The sequence below is a fragment of the Pecten maximus genome, chromosome 1, assembly GCF_902652985.1.
Source record: "Pecten maximus chromosome 1, xPecMax1.1, whole genome shotgun sequence".
Classification (NCBI taxonomy): domain Eukaryota; kingdom Metazoa; phylum Mollusca; class Bivalvia; order Pectinida; family Pectinidae; genus Pecten; species Pecten maximus.
Window position 1 is genome coordinate 24,731,739 of NC_047015.1, and position 27,585 is coordinate 24,759,323.

The following is a 27,585-nucleotide window of genomic DNA, read 5'->3' on the forward strand; positions in this document are numbered from 1 at the left end:
TATAATTATGTCTAGGAGTAGGGTCAGTAGGTTACCTTTGTTGGTCTGCGATAGATACAGGGTACTGTCGTCTAACAGAAGGGTCGGTTGTTGTCGGTCTGCGATAGATACAGGGTACTGTCGTCTAACCGTCGGTTGTTGTCGGTCTGGGATAGATACAGGGTACTGTCGTCTAACAGAAGGGTCGGTTGTTGTCGGTCTGGGATATATACAGGGTACTGTCGTCTAACAGAAGGGTCGGTTGTTGTTGGTCTGGGATAGATACAGGGTACTGTCATTTAACAGAAGGGTCAGTTGTATGTTGGTCTGGGATAGATACAGGGTACTGTCGTCTAACAGAAGGGTCAGTTGTTGTTGGTCTGGGATAGATACAGGGTACTGTCGTTTAACTGTCGGTTGTTGTTGGTCTGGGATAGATACAGGGTACTGTCGTCTAACAGAAGGGTCGGTTGTTGTCGGTCTGGGATAGATACAGGGTACTGTCGTCTAACAGAAGGGTCGGTTGTTGTCGGTCTGGGATAGATACAGGGTACTGTCGTTTAACTGTCGGTTGTTGTCGGTCTGGGATAGATACAGGGTACTATCGTTTAACAGAAGGGTCGGTTGTTGTTGGTCTGGGATAGATACAGGGTACTGTCGTCTAACAGAAGGGTCGGTTGTTGTTGGTCTGGGATAGATACAGGGTACTGTCGTCTTACCGTCGGTTGTTGTTGGTCTGGGATAGATACAGGGTACTGATACCATGGTTGATAAAGATTTTGTACTGTTGAAATTGATTAAAAGGGCATGTCTTTGTATAAAGCTGATTAAACAGAAACATATTTTTAAGGTTTGTTGGTGTTGATTTTATGGATTGGTCAATAGTCTGGAGCAATGTCTGATACCACTACAACCTGGATAAGGGCTATAGACTACATTCTTTTGGACAGGTGTGTTATTATAATTTACTGGGACAATACACAGGTATTCTGCTTTAATCTGTCAGTCTGCAGTGTATGATCTTACTTTGTAATGGAACTTAATGTGTTTTTACCTACACCTGATTTGTTAATGTTCTATATGATTTAGTGTCACTGTTATGTTGTCTGATGTTGTAATGAGAATGATAAAGGATGTTCTCTGGTCCCCACACATCACAACACCACAATGTCCTTCTTATCTCTGGCTATTGTACCACATGATTAATAAATCTCAATATATTCAAAAATATAAATAGACTAATTTGATTTAAGGCAATCAATGTCACGTACAAACATAGTAGCTGTACTTATATCCTGGTTAACAAGGGCCCCATACCTGTTGATACCTGCCAGGTAAGTGACACCTCCAGCATAGCCAGGCTGTCAGGTGTAATCCCCACTGAAATAAAAGTGAAATCTAAGGATTCCCTAATCAAATGAAATCTGAGATGAGATATAGATATTTACCTGGTATCCCACCTGTAGATGGCTATTGATGTCTGCAGACTGTTACCTGTCTAACGAGTTGTCACCATACCTGTAATCTTAAGATTAGATTGTCTGTAGGTTGGTTTTAAGTATTTATGTAAGAACAGAAAAAATGACATTGAAGTGGAATATTAACCTGGTTTGTGATTGAGAGAATTGATAAGTAAATTTGACCTGTTTGTGATTGTGGACATATGATTGATGCCCTAGACCAAAAAGAAGTTCTTTACAACTTAAGTTCCGGGGTGAGGGATTGTGGGGGGTGGGAGATTTGATGGGGTGGGGGATTTAATGGGGTGGGGGATTTGGTGGGGAGGGGGATTGTGGGGGGTTTGGTAGGGTGGGGGATTTGGTGGGGTGGGGGATTGTGGGGGATGGAGGATTTGGTGGGGTGGGGGATTTGATCGGGTGAGGATTGTGGGGAGGGAATTGTGGGAGATTTGGTCGGGTGGGGGATTTGGTGGGATGAGGGATTGTGGGGGATTTGGTGGGGTGGGGTCAGATACACTTGTAAATGAATCCCCTTCGTCTTCTATTCATATCTTGATTATTTGGGATTGATTTTGGAGGCCAGGATATAAAAAGTATTGAATACTTTATATGCAGGAGGTGCCTGCTATGAATGACACTGATCATGTATATATTTCAACAGTAAGTTGTACTTAACTGTATGTTATATCCATGATTTGATTCACTGTTAGCTCCTTTGGTCAGGGCTGACATTCCCAAAGTTATAGTCTCACATATTAAAAGCTCTATTTGTTTTTAGGTACCTAATTTTCCCACCTCTTTCGCTGCCTTCTGTATAGAACAAATGCCTTATGAAGATTTGGTTATGCAGAACTCAACTCTAAGAATATGAAATATTGTCTAACGTTGATTGATGGTAGGTTCCTTGTATATGTGTGACCTTGTAGTATGTCTACAATTTACCACGGATAGTCTATACACCTGGGCACAGTATTGATATTTCAGTTCACCTTTTGTTTCAAAGTTATGTCTGCGTATCGACAATTATATCGGAGAATGTGCTCAAATTACATCTACTGGTCTGGTATACCCCTTTATCAGTGACCAGGATATTTACAATACATCTTGATTTACGCTTGTGTTTTTATGAATGATAGATATTGACCCATTATGTCTTTTTCGGTAACACACAAAGCAGAAATAATTATTAATAATTGCATTTTTCCTTCAGGCATGCTACACTGAATTCATATCCTCGTCCATACAGTTTTTTGTTGGTTCATATAAGGGTTGGCCCAAAGTCAAAGGCTGATTGTCAGTTGATAAAATAGATTTACTCTTCCGAGACTACCCGGTTCGCAGTGTATACCTGTAACATGGGGAACTATAATAAGATACTAGATTGGCAGTGGGATATAGCCAGGCTGTTGGACGATGGCTGATGTAAAACTTTTAGTCCTGTTATAAATAGTTTGGATGATAGTTTAGGTATGTCCTGTTAAAATTGTTGGTTGAATTAGAATGATAATTTTTCTGATGAAAAGTGAACTTTGAAGTCTTACAAAACTTTTGGATGACAATTAACTATTATTGGTTTAATCATTGTAAGAACTGATGGCGACTGATTGGACTTTCAATATCCAGATAGCTGTATGGACAAAGGTGAGAGAGAAAGTGTTTATATAACCGTTCACACAGTAGCTGAGCATTAAAAGTTCCTTTTAAACTGATTACCCTGGAGGGCCAAGTTTTCACCAATCTGATATCACAAATCTCAACAACAGTAGGTTCAACTAGCAACTTGAGAACTCTTCAATATTGACAGCTTTCAAACAGTGGCCGAAATAATGATGTTTTTGTGTTTGACTACGGATTAATTGTAAATATCAGATGATTGACAAGTAAAAAACAATGGCTAATTCTGTGGCTGATCGAGGGCTGAAATCTGTGAAATTTGAGCTACCCATGTAAGTATTTCCATATAGACCACTGTGTATTATATCTCTATATGGCTTCGGCCAATTTCTGTTTAAAGCTCAGTGATAGAGAATGCGACCAGTAAGTCTGTGGTCACTCTTAAGTGTGCTCTCCATGTCACATCCCCTTTTGTCTGTCATTCCATTTAAAACTGATTCTGCCACTGGTCATGTCTTAAGTGTCCTCATCACAAGGAGGTACCGTGACCCCAGTTGTAAAAAGTGTAGCTTAATTCAGAGAATGGGGAAGAATGAAAAGTTGAAATAGAAATGGCAGTACACGTACCTGGATCTTCATGTTGGGAAAATGTACATGTATACAATTTGATAGCTGTTGGATTGATATATCTGACATATGAACATGTGATTTGTTATATTAGTAATCAACTTTCATCAAACATCCTGCTGAAGAACATGTTTGTACATATCATCTAAATTGTATTAAAGGTAACCACTAGTACTACCAGAAATGCATAACTTATTATCACAATTTACATACCATTATCATTAGGTGTATATCACAAGATGTTCTGTATATTGACTTTTGTGTAGCTTTCCATAAATATGTCACCAAATATAAATCTAAGATTTAAGAAAAGTAAATTAACCAGGTTCTCTAGGACATCAACAATGCACACTCCCCCACCCCGTCAAGTCAGGTAATGGACACTCCCTACAGTTAGGGAGGATACACTCCCCCTACAGTCAGGCTATACACACTCTCCCCCAAGTTAGGAAATTCACACTCCCCAAAGTTAGGCAATTCACACTCCCCCAAAGTTAGGCAATTCACACTCCCCTAAAGTTAGGCAATTCACACTCCCCAAAGTTAGGCAATTCACACTCCCCCAAAGTTAGGCAATTCACACTCCGCCAAAGTTAGACAATTCACACTCCTCCCCATAGTTAGGCAATTCACACTCCCCCAAAGTTAGGCAATTCACACTCCTCCCCACAGTTAGGCAATACACACTCCTCCACAGACAGGCAATACACACTCCTCCACAGTTAGGCAATTTACACTCCTCCATAGTTAGGCAATACACATTCCTCCATAGTTAGCCAATTCACATTCCCCCAAAGTTAGGCAATTCACACTCCTCCCCATAGTTAGGCAATTCACACTCTGCCACAGTTAGGCAATTCATACTCCTCCACAGTTAGGCAATACACACTCCTCCATAGTTAGCCAATTCACATTCCCCCAAAGTTAGACCATTCACACTCCTCCCCATAGTTAGGCAATTCACACTCCTCCACAGTTAGGCAATACACACTCCTCCACAGTCAGGCAATACACACACTTCCCAAAAGTTAGGCAATACTAACTCTCCCCACTGTAAAATAATACTCAATCAGGCAACATAATCTGTATGATGTATAGTATAGATGTTTCAGTGTGCTGTACTATGTATCATTCAGTCGCCATTTGGGGAGGTCACTGTTCATTCTTGTGCATGATACAGGGAAAATGCTATACCCTTGCAGTGCTAGATTGTTTGTCCTATCCAATCTTTCTGGTACCTTTATGTGACAACTGGTATAAAGTGTTCTGGTTGTTGAAATAACACCATATCCAACTGTTTCCCTGATGCACAAGGGAGGTAATCAGTCAAATTGAAGGATTTGGAGTTAATAAGTGCTGATAGTTAATATTAGTTTTTGATGGTATATATTATTTTTATGCAATTTTGATTTAATGATGTACCAGAAAAATAAATCTTGTTATTATTTGGGCTGTTATTCTGTAGAATACACAGGCAATATTCCTTCACGTGAAATTCACATGAAAAAATTCATGTGAATCTCACGTAAAATTCACGTGAAGAAATATTGCCTGTGTATCCTTCTCACAGTTTTGCCTTGAACAAGATTTGTTACAGAATATCAGCCCTTTTAGCTAAGATAAATTGATGTGAAACATGTACAGGTGATGGGTTCTGTTTCCCTAGATACACTCTTGTTTATAAGACAATAGAATTAATAAATCTGTTATATTTTGGTTTCTGATTGTATAAGTTCCATTCGTTTGTGCATTAATTGTCAGGGTAATGTAGTTTTATAAAATTGACCCTATGTTGTAATATAAAGGGTAAATGTGTGTTACCCCTTGTAATTACCACACTGAACATCTATTACACTGTCCTATAAAATTCTCATTCCCACAAAATACAAACCTTGATTAAATCTTATGCAAGATGAGTATTCTATGGGGGATAAAACTTACATATATATATATATATAGTTTCCTTCCAAGTTTCATTTAAATAATAAAAAAAGTGTTAAGTGTGCAGGTTTATTTTCTACGAAAACCAGTCTATAGTAGCAGTGACCTATATTGTCTCTCAGATGTTTAGATGCAGGTTCACAGGATGTCATGTCATGGCTACATTTACAGTGTGTATTGCCATTGAACAGGTAAAATGTTGCTTTTTTTAAATAATCGTGTTAGAGTAAGATGCATTGCACACTATGACTGGGTATACTTTTATTTCTAATCAATCAAGATGAATATCATGTCTTGCTTTCTGCCCATTTCTTTGTCTGGGTGTCAAGTATGATTAAAAGCAACCTTCCAGTGGATTTTCAGTGTCAAGGTCACCTAGATATAGGTAAATTATGAAAAACCATTTAGATTGCAAGAAAAACATTTATTCAATGACTTCAGATATATTTTTGACCTGGAATCAATTAGATCCGATTTGCAACATACATTGTGTGAGGTATGTACAATTACATTGTGTGAGTGATGTACTTTACATTGTGTGAGGTATGTACAATTACATTGTGTTAATGATGTACTTTACCTTGTGTGATGTACTTTACATTGTGTTAATGATGTACTTTACCTTATTCCATGTACTTTACATTGTGTGATTTTACATTAATTCTCCTTCTAACTATATATGTTAAACACTAACTAGAGATTTAAAGTTTTGTACAATGTAGAAGCTTGACTGACAATGCATGTCTACATTTAGGGTAAGAGTCCCCTTGGGTTGGCAGTATACCCTGGTTACAGTTGTATCACATTAGTTACCATGACAGCAGGATCAGCAGGATTCTATTGAATCATTTTGGGTGTACATGCAAGTTAAACCAGCCAATTATATAGAAACGTTTTTGTCATTAATACTTGAATAAATTCTTTTACAGTAAAAATAATAAATTGTACTGAGGGCAAAAATATTCTAAATGTGTTATTACACAAATTAAAATGTGATTTAAAATCATCTTTATCAGAATGTACCCACATATGTAACATTAATCTCCTGAAAATCCTGTTCATTCACTCCAAATACCCCATGTCATGTAGTGTCAGAAGAGCTTCCCTGCTGGCCCATTCAGTCACACAAAGTAAATTCTAGAATTGGTTTTATATCTTGTGAAAGTACCATACAGTTCACCAATCACAGAACCTCAGCTACAATATAACATCACATTCCTACTCTCAAACTTTGTATAGCTCCACAAATATTGGAAGGTCAAATGATCTTAAGTCTACATGTCAAGTGAACAATTGTGGTGTTTACTACTGCGATAGACTAATCATGGGTCCCAGTACTGCTGGTGTGTACTTGTGTTAGGTAGCCACGAAGACTACAATACCCCACCAAACTCTCATCACCAGTCTCAACAGGCAATATTGGATGTGTGTATTATAGTATTGTATTTCAATAAGACTTTTAATTTCTATCATTTGGAGACAATACCAGGACCGAAGCCTTCATTACAGGCCCAGGTGTCCTGTTACTGACACCCACTGAGGTGACATAACCGGCCCAGGTGCCTGTTACCATTCTATAGACAGAAACCGAATGGGGTAACATTACAGGCCAAGGTGTTCCATAGTCATTCTATAGACTGAAACCCAGATGTTCCATAGCCATTCTATAGACTGAAACCCAGGTGTTCCATAGCCATTCTATAGACTGAATCCCAGGTGTTCCATAGCCATTCTATAGACTGAAACCCAGGTGTTCCATAGCCATTCTATAGACTGAAACCCAGGTGTTCCATAGTCATTCTATAGACTGAATCCCAGGTGTTCCATAGCCATTCTATTGACTGAAAACCAGGTGTTCCATAGTCATTCTATAGACTGAATCCCAGGTGTTCCATAGCCATTCTATAGACTGAAACCCAGGTGTTCCATAGCCATTCTATAGACTGAAACCCAGGTGTTCCATAGTCATTCTGTAGACTGAATCCCAGGTGTTCCATAGCCATTCTATAGACTGAAAACCAGGTGTTCCACAGTCATTCTATAGACTGAATCCCAGGTGTTCCATAGCCATTCTATAGACTGAATCCCAGGTGTTCCATAGCCATTCTATAGACTGAAACCCAGTGTTCCATAGCCATTCTATAGACTGAATCCCAGGTGTTCCATAGCCATTCTATAGACTGAAACCCAGGTGTTCCATAGTCATTCTATAGACTGAATCCCAGGTGTCCATAGCCATTCTATAGACTGAATTCCAGGTGTTCCATAGCCATTCTATAGACTGAATCCCAGGTGTTCCATAGCCATTCTATAGACTGAATCCTCTAGAATACCAATGATGTTCAGGAGGTTTATTGTGTTCAAGCTATTTCAGATTAAAAAAATGGATATTCATAAGTTTTGCCATTGCCTGTGTGTAACAACTAAACAGGGATTCGAACATTTTAGTTACCTCAGGCCACCAACACCCAGCCCAGTCCAATTCTAAATGCTACATATCTCCGTCCTTCAATAATAACAGTTTTGAACATAAAGACACATATATTGCAAGTCATGTATTTAGTTGGGTGCCAAATGTAAAAGAAAAGGAACTATGCAGCAACCAGACAGATATCGTATCATTACCATTGAGGCTACCTGGCCAACAGTGTGGCCCAGTCAAACTCCACTATACATCTCTCTGTCACAATACAAAACTTATACTCTGTTTATCTTATATATAACATGGTCTCACAGATTACTTCCAAATTCATCTACATTCTGTAAAGAGTGTCTAGGCTCTTCTCTGGTATATAACTGTCATTATTTGTAATGTGTTAAAAATCGTAAACAATTGTTATATAGATGAGGATGTTTCTGTAATATTGGACTGAGCTAATTGCTGTTTGTTAATTCTAATGTTATATTTGATGCATTTTCATTTCTCATACATTGACATTTTGTGAGTAGAACTGCTCTATTGTTATTCTTAAGGCCAATATAGATGTAGCTTACCAAATATTGTCTCAGTGATCTTGGTTTTATTTTTTTTATTTTTAACACCTTATTTTATGACATGTCTTCACATGATCATGACAGAAATTTTCATTAAAAATCAAGGAATCAATGATGGATTATCATCAAATAAAAACATAAATTCAATTATAAAGGTATACATATTTTGTATTTGGAAATTTTCAAATATTACGAAAAGATGACTGATGTTTTTAACATAATTTTTCTTGGGAATCTTGGCAAGACTACCGGTAATCTGTTTTATCTTTTGATGTCAATTATAGCTCTCTTTTTACATTTCACACAATATCAATAACCCCACCATCATCATGATTCCATATCACTTCTTAAGAAGTAGTGGAAGAATATTTTTTAAGCTTCACATTTAGGTTCCATGTGGTCCCTATAGCTGTGCCCATTCAATTTTGAATCTGAGATTGTAAAACAAAATGGCAGACAGGCAGCCATCTTGTATTTTGAATGTTGATATTTGCTATCAATATGTTTCAGAAAGTTCCTCTTGTATCTTTCTTAGACTTCATATGTAGGTTCCTGATGTCATCAATGATTAAGAGGAAGAGGGAAAAGAAGGGAAAAGTAGAGAAAAGATAAGTCTTTCATAGGACCGATAGAGATCATTTAATGGTGTGGTGTGCATCAAGATCCCTGTGGAATCTTTTGTTCTCACATGATTTCTATAGTGTGGGAATCTCTGTATAACTTCAGGGAAATATCAACATTTTGTTTTGAGAAACTGCACATCCAGAAGAGCCTTAGCTGTAGTGAAGTATTTGACATAATTATATAGTGACATGTTGTGGTTGACCTAGGCCTGGGTAAATATGTAGCTCAGCATTTAAAATCCTGATGAATCTAGCATTGACAGAAGTCCCATCACTGTTTGCTTTGTTTGAATTAAATATTAATTGTTTATTAATTTGGAGGCAGGAGAGCTGACTGGCAGGGCATGACTGCATTACTCATGTCAATGTCAGGAGTATAAGCCAATTACTCACAAGTCAGCACCTACATTGGTCATTTAGGATGACTGCCCTTTTTGATGGGGTCATGATCCCTCAGATCTCCAAGGCCAGCGAGAAGAGGGCCCCATAGGACCTGAAGCTATCTTGCACTTTGTTAGCCCCATTTTGCCAATCAAACTGATACTTCAGAGTGATCTACCTCAAACTCCATAAAGTTGCTTACTTATTGGAAATGCTTGCTTGGAATTATTTTTCAGCGACAAAGGTCGAAAGTCAAGGTCACTGTTACTATAAATAGAAAATCAGTTTCCAGGCAATAATTTGACTTTCCTTGGGCCGTTGTATCTCAAATATCATAAAATGCTTCCATATTGAAAGAGCTTACTTATATTGCTTTTTAGCATCAAAATTCAAAGATCATGGTCACTATTACTAAATATAGATAAACAAATCACCTTCCATGTAAAATCTAGAGTTTGCTTGGCCAATCTGACTCAAACTTCTTTCAGCACTTCTATACTTGAAGTGCTTGCTTAAAATTGATTTACAGATTGAAATTTCAAAGGTCAAGGTCAGTGTTACCATAAATAGAAAATCAGTTTCCTTGCAGTAGCATGGGTTTCCTTTGGGCTGATTTAACTCAAGCTTCATACAGTGCTTTCTAATTGAAAGTGTTTGCTTGGGATTGCTTTTCTGTGTCAAAGGACAAAGGTCAAAGGTTCTGGTCACTGTTGCTGAACATAGAAAATAAGTTTCCATGCAATAATTTGAGTTTGCTCTTGCCAATCAAAGTATTACTTCATGTAATGTTTTTGATACTTCATGCAATGCTTCTTTCTTGAAGTGCTTGCATGTACATGTTATTGCTTTTCAGCTTTGAAGGTTAAAGGTCGAGGTCACACTTACTTTAGTTATTATATGTTTTGTTGGCTTTTATGGCAGAGTGTACTTAAGGTTTGCCAGTAATCAGTCATTTTGACTGGCCAACTGGACTTTCGATTTAAATTTTTTTTATGCTGTTTTTCATTAAAACTTAAACCTGGTGTTACACTGCAATAGGGGTTTAAAAAAACCAAGGTCAAGGTTACTAAAATACAACCCAAAATATACTGTCAGAAATTATTATCTACGGTTCTATACAGAAGTTCAAACTTTCAGAAATTTCACATGATAATGCACAAGGAAATGCTGATGCACATTATGGGTTTAACAACTTCCTTTAGGTCAATATCAAGGTCACTGTTACTAAAAATATAACTAGGAACATATTTTAAAGTACATCATATAAGGCCCTTAAAGAATGCAAAATGATGAGCTATCACATATCTGATGATACTCTCTGATATACAGATGTGCAATAAGAATTCAAAAAGTTGCTATTGTTAAGGTCAAGGTCAAAGTGTAATTTGTATATTTGCAGCATATAAGTAGTAATTCTATGTCATTGTATCACTCAGGTTAAGTTCAGGTATAGAGACTGACACATTACGGGCCCCTCACTGACATTTCAGTGATTCTAGTGCACTTTCCAATCAGCTGTTTCTAGTCCAATCAGCTGTTACGAGCCAATCAGCTGTTACTAGCCAATCAGCTGTTACTAACCAATCAGCTGTTACTAACCAATCAGCTGTTACGAGCCAATCAGCTGTTACTAACCAATCGGCTGTTAATAGCCAATCAGCTGTTACTAACCAATCAGCTGTTACTAGCCAATCAGCTGTTACTAGCCAATCAGCTGTTAATAGCCAACCAGCTGTTACTAACCAATCAGCTGTTAATAGCCAATCAGCTGGTACTAGCCAATCAGCTGTTAATAACCAGGCAGCTTACTTTGACCATCTGAGACATTAACATCCCTTTTAAGGTCTTCAATAGAAACAACTTTTCTGTACATAGTATTTGAATTTAGCATATTTGTTAGTAAAGTCAACATGGCCTGAATGTGACCACAATAGTGTATATATATAGGTACTATATGCTGTGTTGACACTGTTGTAAGCTTCAGGGGGTTTACTAGTATACAATACATGTAGCTATGACTGTCCTGAGTCTCTTTATCTAAGTGAGCCAAACCCACCCTTTAAAAGCAAATGAGAAAAGGGTAGGTTTATTCTTACATAATAGAAAATTTAAAGGGGACATTGAAAAATCATGGGAGAACTGTGTTGGAACTTCTCACAAATTATACAATGAAAAGATGAAAAATTCAAAGCATTGAGAATAATTTTTCAATAATAATGTTTAGAATTATGTATAAGCGAGTGTAGATAAACTTTAGACTGTTATTATATATGTCAGTGAATATAATGTGAGTAGAATTATATTTCAAAATATTGTGACCTAGATCTCTACACTGGAAATAATAATGGTATCATATTGAGATAGTGAGAGCAGTTGTGAGAAAGAGATAGTAATTATGAGATCGTGAGAGTAATTGTGAGATAGTGAGAGTAATTGTGAGATAGTGAAAGTAATTGTGAGATAGTGAGAGTAATTTGTGAGATAGTGATAGCAATTGTGAGATAGTGAGAGTAATTGTGAGAGAGTGAGAGTAATTGTGAGATAGAGAGAGTAATTCGTGAGATAGTGTTAGTAATTGTGAGATATTGAGAGTAATTGTGAGATAGAGAGAGTAATTGTGAGATAGTATGAACAATTGAGAGATAATGAGATTAATTGTGAGATAGTGAGAGTAATTGTGAGATAGTGCGAGTAATTTTGAGATAGTGAGAGTAATTGTGAGATAGTATGAACAATTGTGAGATAGTGAGAGTAATTGTGAGATAGTATGAGGAATTGAGAGATAGTGAGAAATATAATTATGAGATAGTGAGAGAATGAAGATAGTGAGAGTAATTGTGAGAAAGAGATAGTAATTGTGAGATTGTGAGATAGTGAGAGTAATTATGAGATAGTGAGAGTAATTGTGAGATAGAGAGAGTAATTATGAGATAGTGAGAGTAATTGTGAGATAGAGTAATTGTGAGATAGAGTAATTGTGAGATAGTGAGAGTAATTTGTGAGATAGTGATAGTAATTGTGACATAGTGAGAGTAATTGTGAGATAGAGAGTAACTGAAATAGAGAGAGTGATTGTGAGGCAGTGAGAGTAATTGTGAGATAGTGAGAGTAATTGTGAGATAGTGCGAGTAATTTTGAGATAGTGAGAGTAATTGTGAGATAGTGAGAGTAATTGTGAGATAGTGAAAGTAATTGTGAGATAGTGAGAGTAATTGTGAGATAGTGAGAGTAATTGTGAGATAGAGAGAGTAATTGTGAGATAGAGTAATTGTGAGATAGAGTAATTGTGAGATAGTGAGAGTAATTGTGAGATAGAGAGAGTAATTGTGAGATAGTGAGAGTAATTGTGAGATAGTGATAGTAATTGTGAGATAGTGAGAGTAATTGTGAGATAGAGAGAGTAATTGTGAGATAGTGAGAGTAATTGTGAGATAGTGATAGTAATTGTGAGATAGTGAGAGTAATTGTGAGATAGAGAGAGTAATTGTGAGATAGTGAGAGTAATTCGTGAGATAGTGATAGTAATTGTGAGATAGTGAGAGTAATTGTGAGATAGAGAGAGTAACTGTGAGATCGAGAGAGTAATTGTGGGATAGTGAGAGTAATTGTGAGATAGTGAGAGTAATTGTGAGATAGTGAGAGTAATTTGTGAGATAGTGATAGTAATTGTGAGATATTGAGAGTAATTGTGAGATAGAGAGAGTAACTGTGAGATCGAGAGAGTAATTCGTGGGATAGTGAGAGTAATTGTGAGATAGTGAGAGTAATTGTGAGATAGTGAGAGTAATTTTGAGATAGTGAGAGTAATTGTGAGATAGTATGAACAATTGAGAGTTAGTGAGAAATATAATTATGAGATAGTGAGAGAATGAAGATAGTGAGAGTAATTGTGAGAAAGAGATAGTAATTGTGAGATAGTGAGAGTAATTGTGAGATAGAGAGAGTAATTGTAAGATAGTGAGAGTAATTCGTGAGATAGTGAGAGTATTTGTGAGATAGTGAGAGTAATTTGTGAGATAGTGATAGTAATTGTGAGATATTGAGAGTAATTGTGAGAAAGAGATAATAATTGTGAGATAGTGATAGCAATTGTGAGATAGTGAGAGTAATTGTGAGATAGTGAGAGTAATTGTGAGATAGTGAGAGTAATTGTGAGATAGTGAGAGTAATTGAGAGATAGTGAGAAAAATTGTGAGATAGTGAGAGTAATTGTGAGATAGTATGAGGAATTGAGAGATAGTGAGAAAAATAATTATGAGATAGTGAGAGAATGAAGATAGTGAGAGTAATTGTGAAATAGGAAAGTATTTGTGAGATTGTGGGAGTATGTGTGAGAGTAATTGTGCGAAAGTAAGAGTAATTATGAGATAGTAAGAGTAATTGGGAGATTTATTTTGAGATATACACTAGATACACAAATTCTTAGACTATATACATTTTTTGATGTACATAAGTATCTGTAACAATAGCATTTACAGAAATGATGTTATATGTTCACAATTAATTAAAAATACTACATCCTTTCTTTTTCACCATTAAAATCCAATCATAAATTCTTAAGGATTAGGTCGAATATGCATTAACACTTTTCTAAGATGTGTAAAATCCAAGAACACTTCCTCTGGATCTTTGTTTATCTCCAAGGATCTGTAGGATTCAGTTTGATCTCTTAGACAGTAACGCTACACCTCACTGTTAGACAGTAACGCTACACCTCACTGTTAGACAGTAACGCTACACCTCACTGTTAGACAGTAACGCTACACCTCACTGTTAGACAGCTAACGCTACACCTCACTGTTAGACAGTAACGCTACACCTCACTGTTAGACAGTAACGCTACACCTCACTGTTAGACAGTAACGCTACACCTCACTGTTAGACAGTAACGCTACACCTCACTGTTAGACAGTAACGCTACACCTCACTGTTAGACAGTAACGCTACACCTCACTGTTAGACAGTAACACTACACCTCACTGTTAGACAGTAACGCTACACCTCACTGTTAGACCGTAACGCTACACCTCACTGTTAGACCGTAACGCTACACCTCACTGTTAGACAGTAACGCTACACCTCACTGTTAGACAGTCACGCTACACCTCACTGTTGCTATGGCAAGAAACAGATATGATCTCTTTACTTATTTGTGTTAATTATTCATACAGATATGGGAAGCAAAATAGATTTCCTTTATCCACTGTCAAGATGAGTTTAGTGTTGATCAATAGCAGACAATAAATCTCCACGCCTCAGTGACTACGACAGTGACGCCTAAAAGTAAGGAATGGTAATTGATTGTCAAATATCAATCAAAACCAACAACTGGGTCAAACTGACATGATATCAATTGTTCAAACAATTACACAATATAGTTTCAGCCCTTGAAATAATTGTTATTTGTGTTTTTAAACGTGACAGATTTCCATGAATTATGTTGGCTTTCAAATCTATTGTTGAAACTGACAGAATAGAGGTCAAACTATTATTGAGTTTAACATATATTTGAAATTATAGATTTCAAATGCAGGAGTTATCTCTATAAACGTGATAAAATTCGTCTTTAACAGGTTTTATCTATATAGGTGTTGATGATTATATAATTTGCCATTACTCTGTATACACATACATATCAGTTGTGTTCTAATGTACCTGGTGAACACTCAAGTAACCAGGTGTTTGGGCTTGGTGAGCAGTGGTAACCAGGTGTCTGGGCTTGGTGAGCGCTCGTAACCAGGTATCTGGGCTTGGTGAGCAGTGGTAACCAGGTGTCTGGGCTTGGTGAGCGCTCGTAACCAGGTATTTGGGCTTGGTGAACACTGGTAACCAGGTGTCTTAAGGCTTGGTGACAACTGGTAACTGGTAACCAGGTGTCTGGGCTTGGTGAGCGCTCGTAACCAGGTATTTGGGCTTGGTGAACACTGGTAACCAGGTGTCTTAAGGCTTGGTGACAACTGGTAACTGGTAACCAGGTGTCTGGGCTTGGTGAGCACTGATAACCAAGTATTTGGGCTTGGTGAGCATTCAAGAAATCGGGTGTCTGGGCTTGATAAGCATTCAAGTAATCAGGTGTCTGGGCTTGGTAAGCATTTAAGTAACCAGGTGTCTGGACTTGGTGAGCACTGGTAACCAGGTGTGTGGGCTTGGTAAGCGTTGGTAACCATGTGTCTTGGCTTGGTAAGCACTAGTAACCAGGTGTCTTGGCTTGGTGAGCACTGATAACCATGTGTCTGGGCTTGTTGAGCATTGGTTACCAGGTGTCTGCGTTTGGTGAGCACTGGTAACCAAGTATTTGGGCTTGGTGAGCACTGGTAACCATGTGTCTGGGTTTAGTGAGCACTGGTAACCATGTGTCTGGGTTTGGTGAGCACTGATAACCATGTGTCTGGGCTTGGTGAGCACTGGTAACCATTTGCCTGGGCTTGGTGAGCACTGGTAACCAGATATCTGGGCTTGGTGAGCACTGGTAACCAGATATCTGGGCTTGGTGAGCACTGGTAACCAGATATCTGGGCTTGGTGAGCACTGGTAACCAGATATCTGGGCTTGGTGAGCACTGGTAACCAGATATCTGGGCTTGGTGAGCACTGGTAACCATTTGCCTGGGCTTGGTGAGCACTGGTAACCAGATATCTGGGCTTGGTGAACACTGGTAACCAGATATCTGGGTTTGGTGAGCACTGGTAACCAGGTGTCTTGGTTGGGTTTTCACTGGTAACCAGGTTGGGTTTTCACTGGTAGCCAGGTGTCTTGGTTGGGTTATAGTCCAGGCAATGAATGACTTAGGTTGGACAAAATTTTTAACAAAGGTTTTTCAACTGAAATGGGCTAAGTAATGGTACAATAGAACACAGAAAAAAATCCACTCGAATCCCCCAATGGCAAAACCTCGTTTTCGTCCAAAATCCAAGATGGCCGCCATTACAGAAGGTTCAATGTTCAAACGGTCATAGTATTGGAACTAAGTGACTTAGAAATACATTTAAGGTGTCAATTTCAGCTAATTTTAGGGTAACAAATTGTTTGGTGATACTTTCAAAGTCATCAGAGGTAAATAACATATTTGTTAAGGAAGTTGCAAGCTAAATGACCAAAATAAATCAAAATTCAAGTATTGTAACGCTTTGTCGGTCTCCAGACATGACTATTTGCCATTTACAGTCATTCATTTGATAATTAACAGTTAGATACTCAACAGTTAAATATCATAAATGTAAGATGAAGTTATGTTTAAGCCATAAATGCAGCAGTTTTGTCAAATGGACATGAAGAAGAAACAACACAAATGATGCCGTTGCAAACGGTTTTAACGGTTTTACTTGTATCAATTAATAATTAAATGATATAGCATACATTTGAACATCGGCGTTCGTTATTAATCAAGCACCAATCCAGATTAACATCCCGTGATACCATCTATATTTCAATTAGATTGATTTCCCACTGGAGTTACACCTTATGATTGAAAATAGTCTTTCTGGTGCAGCTGGTTTGGTCACCAGGATTGGTACAAGACCAGCCGTAGAGGACTTTTGCCATCCCTCAGAGTGATCAGAGGAGATGTTCTTATCGCGCCAAGCTTGCATCTGATGATATGTCCGATGGCTGTAATAAGCGGTTGCATTGCTGGTAGGAGGCGATTTCTTAGGATCCACGAATCCTGCAGAAGTTGCCACTTTTAGCTGAAACTTTGTCTCTCCTGCCGTGTTAAGGTTTAGTGTAGACGTGGTCCCGTATATTGCCAACATGGCATCTTCTCCTGCTCTTTCGATGTCATCTTTTGATGAAGATGGAGACATGGAAACGGATGAAGACCGTTGTAGTGCTTTGAACATGGTAAGGACGGTTACTTTTCCTATTCCATTAGGCCCTGACGTGGTATCGCATCCACTAATTGCGTGCAGAAAAAGTATAGTTCCAGCAAGACAGGGCTCCAGAGTCTTCAAGTTAGTGACAGAAGCCGTCTGCATTGATGTCAACATGTACAGGTATTCGCTGTGGTCACTGATATCTGCATGATGTACCTGGAGATACAATACATCGGGATCTTCAGCAACGACAGCTGTTGGCTTTGTAGCCGCATAAAGACATACAAGTGTGCATATTTTGTCAGACACTGACGCTGAAACACCCACATCGTATCCTTTCCGACGACATTGGGCTTTCGCCTTGGTGCTGGAGTAATGGTACTCGTCAAATACCACCAATGCGTGGCCGAAACTTTCATGGACATTGCGAGTATACATTTCTACGTAGTTGGCATGTTTAGGCCATGAAAACTTATGGAGCAACCTTCCCCCATCAATTACAAACTGCAATCCTATGTCGATCATGTCTCGGGTGATTCTTAAAGGAGCAAGCTTCAGTAGATGGTTATGATTTCAGCTTTGTCCCCTGTTTGCATACACAAATAGTTATCAAAGAGTTACGGAGGGTATGAATAGAGCTCGTATTTGAAGACTTCAAAAAGAGAAATATCGTTGATACCTGTAACAAGGGGAAGCTGATACAGACGCTGGGAGTCCATTTCGATTCGCTCACTAGACGCTGATTTTACATGGACAGCTGAGGCTAGAGTATGTACTTGATTATTCTGAGAAAAGTTGTAACCTGCCACAGATTTACCACCCATGGAAGCAAGAATCTTGTTGCCATCATTTTTCGCATTAGCTGTGTTTACTTATTCTTCTGCCACTTGCCCCCGTTCAATAACCACCTCAATCAGTTTCTGAATATCAGACATGTCATGTCGGATACGTGATTTTGCAAGGTAACGATGCCCATCTGCGGTATTAGAAGGACAACCCTGCTTTCTCGAAGATGGTATTGCTAACCTCTGCACATATCGGTGCGAAGGGTACGAACAGTAGGTGAGTAATTTCAGTGAAGCTAAGCCCACGCGGCAGACCCCCACTTGACTTGATGCTAGCCATAAGAACTTGCTCGATGAAGAAATCCGTAAATATCCCTGACCACACACCATCAGTTCTCCTGACAGGAAAGAGTCCATTCGTGAAAGCTGCATTTTAGGGATGATGAGAGCCAAGGATTTGGTGTATTTGTTGTGCCCAGCTGCATCTCACACAAAGACTGTAGATACACTTATATTTATGAAACAAAAATAGAAAATGCCAGATGAATAAGATGTATCTATTATCTATGCATTACAATAAGCAAAGATTGGATCATGATCAGCACCTGAAAATGAAACAAATAATATCACGGAATCAATATACACAATTTTCGCCAAAATTTGAGTCAAAATTTGATCTAATTTCAAATTGACTTTCATCCTGGAAAAAAACTTCAGATGTGTCGAAATCACTTCAGATGTGTCGCCAAACTAATAACCAACTCAAATTTTGTCTGAAATGACACCTAGAATGTATTTCTAGTCCCCTTATACCTCCTGATATGTTCATTTGAATATTGGCACTTATGTTATGACCGCCATCTTGGATTTTGGACGAAAACGAGGTTTTGCCATGGAGGGATTCGGGTGGATTTTTTTCTGTGTTCTATTGTACCATTACTTAGCCCATTTCAGGTGAGAAACCTTTGTTAAAAATTTTGTCCAACCTCTAATGCAAAAAGAAATTCATTGCTTCGACTATTACCACTGGTAACCGGGTGACTTGGTTGGGCTACCACTGCTAACCAGCTAAATGACTTAGATTGGTGAGATAATCCAGATCTGATCAATTTCTTGAAAGTCATTGAGATGATGAACTGGTGTAGTGTGATCAACTTTAGAACTACCTTTTCCTTCATGTTGCTGTGGTTATTTGGTATGGGGATGGGCTATCACATCAACAGCAAGCCTCAAAGATAATTAATGGCTGTAAATATCCTATCAGTGAGGCCATTATGGTTTTGTTGTTACGATCAATGCAATCAACATTGAAATCATTGTATCACCTGCAGTCTTAATTACCTTTTGTTAATTACTCCTGCCTACGGCTGTTTACCTGTGGTGATATACCTGTCCAATGTATTGATCAGATGATATGGACATGTCGTGTTTAATTTCCCTCTACAGCTATGGAGTGTTTATTTAGACAGATATTAATTGGCCAAAGTGATCAATATTTACTTGATAAAAACGAAGGATTTATGGGACGTCTTTTGTTCACCATTCCAAAGCATACTGTTTAAAACCACAAAACTAACAAAAATATTGGCATGCCATACCAGCATGCATTCATACCTTAACCTATATACCTGTAATGAAAAAAAAGACAATAATTTCATCTGTTAGGATTTTTTCTGATAGATAATTTGATGCAATGATGCTTTTTTTCCCTTCTCTTTCAGGTAAAATCTTTTCATGCTTTGACATTATTTGAAGTCAGTTATTTTGAGGACATGCTAAGGTTAAATCAATGTTTGTCAGTTTTTGTGCTGAGTATGTTAAGAGTTAGATTATCAGATCCTGTAGTCAGTTGTTCATATAGACATAGCTGGCTGTGTCCACCCTGTGTTGTCAACTGGACAAACTACACCAGGTCGTAGTCTACTTATCATCAGCTGAGTGTCACAGACCACAATCATTGTGATAACATGTAGTCAGGGATCCCTTTATAGATTACCTTATAGGTCACTGTGGCCCTACTACAGCCCCTGACTATCATTGTGATAACATTTAGTCAGGGGTCACTGTATAGATCACATACTCTATAGATCACATACATGTACTCTATAGATTACGTACTTTATAGATCACTGTGGCCCTACTACAGCCCCTGACTTATGTCCCCTTGTGGATTATTACCTAGATCTACCATTGTGGTCCCCTTAAATACAACCCCTGATGGAACCTTTACGTTTATTTGCTTTAACCCCTCAATAGGCTTTTCTAAAAAAAACCTGATACCTCAGTTGGTTAGAGTGCGGCCATGTAATCTTAGGTGAAGATCCTACATTCATGGTTTGTCGCTCCAAATGCTTTAAAATGACCTTAGCTTTTCACGGGGCGATAAACCTAGCAAAAAAGCAAACAATATTTATAGAAAACTGCATGAAATCGTAGGTCTCATATGCCATCACACGCAACCCTCAAATGTTTTGATGTTTGAGTTGCAGTAGATTCTGCCAGTTCTTAAAGGGAAAAGAGTTATCTGTAGTTTCCTTATTTAGCTCTGAAATGGTAGATTTTGGTCTGACATCAGGAACTGTAATTGGATTTCTTCGTTTGGCATGTTTGTAATTATCTATCTTCAATATAATCAGGTTTTAGTGAATGAGTAATTGAAAGTCAGTGTGTGGGCAACACCTAATGTAATGGAATAGATAAAATGGCTTTAAAAAGATTCTGATGACGTTAATGAATTTAGGTATCTATTGATTTGTATTGGAAATCATGACATTGTTTGTAACAGCTACTATAAAATCATCGACAGTAACCATTATTACACTGTTACCTCAGAGATGGCTGCTTGTTTTCATGAAAACTATTTAATTACGCAAAATGATCTTATCAGTCGTTTACTCATCAAAACACTCTCAACAGTTAAACAGAAACATGCATGTGAAATAATATGGGGACCATTGTCATAGAGCTACCTTAACCTTAGAATAGCAAAAATGATCTTAAGTTTGCAAACAAAAACAAAAATAACAAAAAACTAAAAATTGAAAAAGATATTTGAATTAGAATTTCTGAGCATGCTTTTATTTCTGTTCTTTTCTACTGAAATCAAAGTTTGCTTTACAAAATGTCGTCCAAGCATTTTGGGAGTGACCATCAAACTGGTTATTACAAGTTTGGTCACCATGGAAACTTGACTGGTATGTAGTAGGCCAATGGGTAAGCATTTCTCTGTAAACCATGTAGCTCAATGGTTAAATGTTTGTTTACCATGTAGGCCAATGGTTAAGCATTTCTCTGTAAACCATGCAGCTCAATGGGTAAGCATTTCTCTGTAAACCATGTAGCTCAATGGGTAAGCATTTCTCTGTAAACTATATAGGCCAATGGTTAAGCATTTCTCTGTGAACCATATAAACCAATGGTAAAGTGTTTCTCCAAAGAGGTTGTAAATTCTTCACTGGAGTTTATGTATGGGGTACAGGTAGTACTTGTTAATGCTTACACCCCCCCCCCCCCCCCCCCCCCCCCGCTCCAACCCCCCACCCCCCAGTCCCCAGTGCAGTTTAACAGTAAGAATGATTATAATTCAGCATAATCTAGTTCTGTAGACAGTATGTCAAACAAAATATTTGTATAATTTTATAGACGTAGAAATGTAGGGGTGTCATATTGATTATAGTGATTTTATATAAGGGTGTCATGTTGACTGTATGGAGGATATAGATGGGGTGTCATATTGACTATGGAGGATATAGACAGGGTGTCATATTGACTGTATGGAGGATATAGACGGGGTGTCATATTGACTGTATGGAGGATTAGACGGGGTGTCATATTGACTGTATGGAGGATTAGACAGGGTGTCATATTGACTGTATGGAGGATATAGACAGGGTGTCATATTGACTGTATGGAGGATATAGACAGGGTGTCATATTGACTGTATGGAGGATATAGACGGGGTGTCATATTGACTGTATGGAGGATATAGACAGGGTGTCATATTGACTGTATGGAGGATATAGACAGGGTGTCATATTGACTGTATGGAGGATATAGATTGGGTGTCATATTGACTGTATGGAGGATATAGACGGGGTGTCATATTGACTGTATGGAGGATATAGACAGGGTGTCATATTGACTGTATGGAGGATATAGACAGGGTGTCATATTGACTGTATGGAGGATATAGACAGGGTGTCATATTGACTGTATGGAGGATATAGATGGGGTGTCATATTGACTATGGAGGATATAGACGGGGTGTCATATTGACTGTATGGAGGATATAGACGGGGTGTCATATTGACTGTATGGAGGATATAGCCAGGGTGTCATATTGACTATGGAGGATATAGATGGGGTGTCATATTGACTATGGAGGATATAGACGGGGTGTCATATTGACTGTATGGAGGATTAGACGGGATGTCATATTGACTGTATGGAGGATATAGATGGGGTGTCATATTGACTGTATGGAGGATATAGACAGGGTGTCATATTGACTGTATGGAGGATATAGACGGGGTGTCATATTGACTGTATGGAGGATATAGACAGGGTGTCATATTGACTGTATGGAGGATATAGACAGGGTGTCATATTGACTGTATGGAGGATATAGACAGGGTGTCATATTGACTATGGAGGATATAGACAGGGTGTCATATTGACTGTATGGAGGATGTAGACAGGGTGTCATATTGACGGTATGGAGGATTAGACAGGGTGTCATATTGACTATGGAGAATATAGATTGGGTGTCATATTGACTGTATGGAGGATATAGACAAGGTGTCATATTGGCTGTATGGAGGATATAGACAGGGTGTCATATTGACTGTATGGAGGATATAGACAGGGTGTCATATTGACTGTATGGAGGATATAGACAGGGTGTCATATTGACTGTATGGAGGATATAGACAGGGTGTCATATTGACTGTATGGAGGATATAGACAGGGTGTCATATTGACTGTATGGAGGATATAGACAGGGTGTCATATTGATTGTAGTGTACTGCTCTACTGAATGAGTTTACACTAAAACCTGATGTCAGATACAGACGTACACTTTAATTAATGACCTCCCTTATGTACAAGACAGATTGCCACAGACTTTTATAACATCATTATACTTGTGGTTCTTTGTACAAAGTACATTTGATATTCAAGTCTCGGCCAACTTCATTTCATAATTTCCTATTAATTAATCACATTTGACAGTTGAGTAAACATAATAGATTTTAAAACTGAGAGTTAGTTTATTTAAAAGCTTACCCTGGCCATTTGTCATCATTTGCTCTGCTCTCTGAAAGTCTAACAAAGGTTTCTATACCTGTAGGCAAGTGTGTGCTATGTAACATAAACTGATCTTTGAGAAACATAAAATGATAACCTTGGGTTCAAAAATGTCTTTTTTTATTACTCTTCACAACATTGATGTTGACATTTACCTAAAATTGATTTCATTCATTTTTACCATTGAGAACAGTCTTAATATATCCAGAATTGATATCCCCAACTCATGTTATTTTTTTATTTGTATGCAACACATGATAGGAAGATTTCTAGTACAAGTGTAAAAGTAGAGAGTATAAGGCCGCCTTACTAGCTCAAACTAACAGGATGTTTTTACTAGAGAGAGAAAGATCAGCTAGTTCCAGCCCCAGCGAGGACAGGGATATTTTTCATTACTCTTTCCTATTACACAATAACATGATATCAACAATGTAATGTTCAGCTTCGTTCACAATTTAGGACAATGATAATGTTTCACCAATTTCAAATTTTAATCTTCACCAACCAGTGTATGTTATATTACCTTGACTTCTTACTGCAACTTTTATTGACAAAGACAATTTATCAAAGTACTATGGCCTACATTAACTTAAACCCCTTGTTTTTTAATGACCTTGACCTTTGTTTACAGCTTTGGTGACAAGGACAATAACACACGATTGGAGGAACTGATGAAGCTGCACCACCTCCAAAAACTGATGAAGGAGTTTAGTTACTTCAAACCCCCAGACATTGTTCTACAGGAAGCTACCAGCTATTTCCCTGCCAAGGTCCAGAAACGTGTCCCTGGTGCCATGAACATGGTCGAGTTTAAAGAAGCGTTCAGCCGTGTTTTGGAGACCCATGAGTATGATGAGTACCTGGAGAAACTCTTCCAGAAGGTAAATATATCACCAAACACCGGCCAACATGGCTTCTGTTACTTTTATTCAGCCATATTGTCGAACTTGTTTTATTCCTGTATATTATGTATTGCAGCTTGAATGTGTATACCAATATTTCTAACTTCAAGGAGAGGAGTTCTTACCACATTAAAATGAAGTTATATATATATTTGTTGTTAGATAACCCACATTAGACATTAGTTCATGTACTAAGAATTAAGTTTGATGGAATGCCTAACGATCAAATAAAAGACAGATTAAACTGCGTTCATTGTGAGATGAGACAGAATATACTGTGTTCATTGTGAGATGAGACAGAATATACTGCATTCATTGTGAGATGAGACAGAATATACTGCGTTCATTGTGAGATGAGACAGAATGTACTGCATTCATTGTGAGATGAGACAATAAACTGTGTTCATTGTGAGATTAGACAATAATCTATCTGCATTCCTTGTCAGATGAGACAGAATAAATTGCCTTCATTGTGAGACAGAATAAACTATGTTCATTGTGAGATGAGATAGAATATAATGCATTCATTGTGAGATGAGACAGAATATAATGCCTTCATTGTGGGAGGTATTTTGTAGTAACCTTCAACCCACTCTTCCTTAGACATTTTACTTCTGAACTGTGTGAGCTACCTTAATTTAATGAGTTGTATGTTGTTACTTCTGTATGAACTCCATATGTGAATGAGCTGTATATTGCGATCCTCCACTCCATATTTGAATGAGCTGTATGTTGCAATCCTCCACTCCATATTTGAATAAGTTGTCTGTTTTGTTTCCTGCAGCTGGACACCACCTGTGACGGTTATGTAGATTGGAGTGAGTTCTGTACTTACATGCTACTTCTGTATCGAGAGAATGACTACATGAGGACTAAGAGGGAAATCCCTTTCTTGGTGGAACCCAAGATCAGACACATTGTACAAAACAAGGTCAGATGTGTATGATACAAACAGTGTAGTTCAAAAGGTCAAAGAATATGCAAAACAAGGTCAAATGTCTATGATACAAACAATGTACAGTCAAACTTCGATGTTTCGAAGTTCAAGGGACTAACAGAAAAACTTCGAAACAGCGGGACTTCGAATTATTCATGGTTGACAATAGATCGATGTTTTCTTGATAATGACCATATCTGTTAACGTTACATGTCCTCAGTGTCTTCGTGTTGATCGTCGCCTGTCAGGCTCACATCGAAAAGTTTAGTTAATTTATACCTCAAACACAACAAAATAAAAATTCTTTTCATTAATTATACCTAAGCATTTTATTAATTAAACAAAATATGTATCGGTTACAAAACACTTATATCGCGTTTAACAGATAAAGTAAAAGAAGTACAATGCACACTTACGTAAGTCGTTAGGCTTTTCTGCTAAAGACATGTGCGTTTACGTTGTGCATATAAAATACGGAATGCCGATCGGTTGGAGAAAAGCATGATTGAATGACAAATAATCGATTTACTTGGATATTTATGTATAAGTTTGAAACGTGACACTTTGAATATGAGTGAAGCTATCGCTAATTGTTTGTGTTTAAAATTGGTCCGGTTGTTTTACAGTTCCGTAAAATTTACTCACCGACCGCTGATTTCAATGGCGGCGGAGATTATCAGAGACGACTACCGAAATGTTTTACCGGAGTGAATAAATGTCATGGCTTCTAAATACACCTTTTATCTATCAATTTGGTCTGATTATTAATTAACCCCATGACCGGGAGTGACAACACACGCTATCGTTATCCCTATTGTCAGTCAGGGCATTTGGGGGAGAGGTGTGAAATCTTGCCGCAGGGGTCACGACAAACACCTGTCCAGTGGTCAGTACAGGTAAATTTTTTGTTCGAATCATGAGATGTCAATTACCTATAATATCATAGCTAACGGGTCATGAAAAAAGTTCGATACATCGAAAACTTCGATTTATAAAAATTCGAATCATACATAGTTTCGTTAGTAGTGTTATATAGTGAAAAAATTCGGGACCAAGCAAAAAGTTCGATACAGTGAGAAATTCGAATCAACGAAGTTCGAATCATCGAGGTTTGACTGTAGTTCAAAAGGTCAGAGAATATGCAAAACAAGGTCAGATGTGTATGATACAAACAGTGTAGTTCAAAAGGTCAGAGAATATGCAAAACAAGGTCAGATGTCTATGATACAAACAGTGTAGTTCAAAAGGTCAAAGAATATGCTAAACAAGGTCAGGTGTATATCATACAAACAGTGTAGTTCAAAAGGTCAAAGAATATGCAAAACAAGGTCAAATGTATTTGATAAAAACAGTGTAGTTCAAAAGGTCAGAGAATATGCAAAACAAGGACAGGTGTCTAGGATACAAAGAGTGTAGTTCAAAAGGTCAGAAATATGCAAAACAAGGTCAAATGTATATGATAAAAACAGTGTAGTTCAAAAGGTCAGAGAATATGCAAGACAAGGTCAGATGTTTATGATACAAACAGTGAAGGTATTAAGATCAGTAATATGTGTATATGTGTAGGTTAAAAGGTCAAATAAAGTAATTGATTACAAAATTGTAATTAACAAGATCAGAAATATGAAACGTTTTGATTTCACTCAGACAGCTGACTTGTATTTGTTAAATACTTTTTACTATTAACTTTAATTACTAGACCTATTGGTGGAACCTTTATATGTTTTACTTACTTTTTAGCAAGAACAGTCCACAAAGGTTCTGGCATCAGAGAATCCCAGTCGTTATGTTACTGTTAGTAAGGTAAGTAGATGTGTTAGATGTCAGTGCTATTGTTGATTTTGTATCACCTCACGTCATATTCACTCTGTCTCGAGTCCTCTAGGAATTTCTATTGAAATGATTGTATAACTTCTCGGGTATACTGACTTTACCTTTAGGAAGGAGCAATCACGGTATGGCAGAACAACATGGTGATGGAGAAAGCCTACACAATATCTGACGATGACGCAGAACTTAACGCCCCTAAGCGCCGTTTTAAGATGTGGGTGACGGACGCCATATACCTACCAAACTGTAACAAGTTAGCACTGGCGTCCACCAGTCGGGATATCCGTATCTTTGACTGTTCCACCAATCAGTGGTTTGAGGAATACAACCTGTTTGGTAAGGATTGACAGATGTCACAGGCTACCCACAATATATACCACATCTCACCGTTCTGACC

General features: G+C 37.8%; 1 protein-coding gene across 6 annotated transcripts in view; it reads left to right on the top strand.

Annotated features, from left to right (window-relative positions):
• Positions 1–27,585, top strand: part of LOC117328427 (WD repeat-containing protein on Y chromosome-like) — a 77,016-nt gene that overhangs the window by 34,466 nt on the left and 14,965 nt on the right. For 5 of the 6 annotated variants that reach the window (XM_033885981.1, XM_033885966.1, XM_033885974.1 and 2 more), the window contains 4 exons: positions 24,151–24,400; positions 25,206–25,352; positions 27,099–27,161; positions 27,299–27,524. In XM_033885981.1, coding sequence (XP_033741872.1) covers positions 24,151–24,400; positions 25,206–25,352; positions 27,099–27,161; positions 27,299–27,524 — 686 coding nt within the window. Of the gene's footprint in view, positions 1–3,121; positions 3,386–24,150; positions 24,401–25,205; positions 25,353–27,098; positions 27,162–27,298; positions 27,525–27,585 lie in introns of those variants that run through there. The other variant, XM_033885987.1, reaches the window with a different exon arrangement.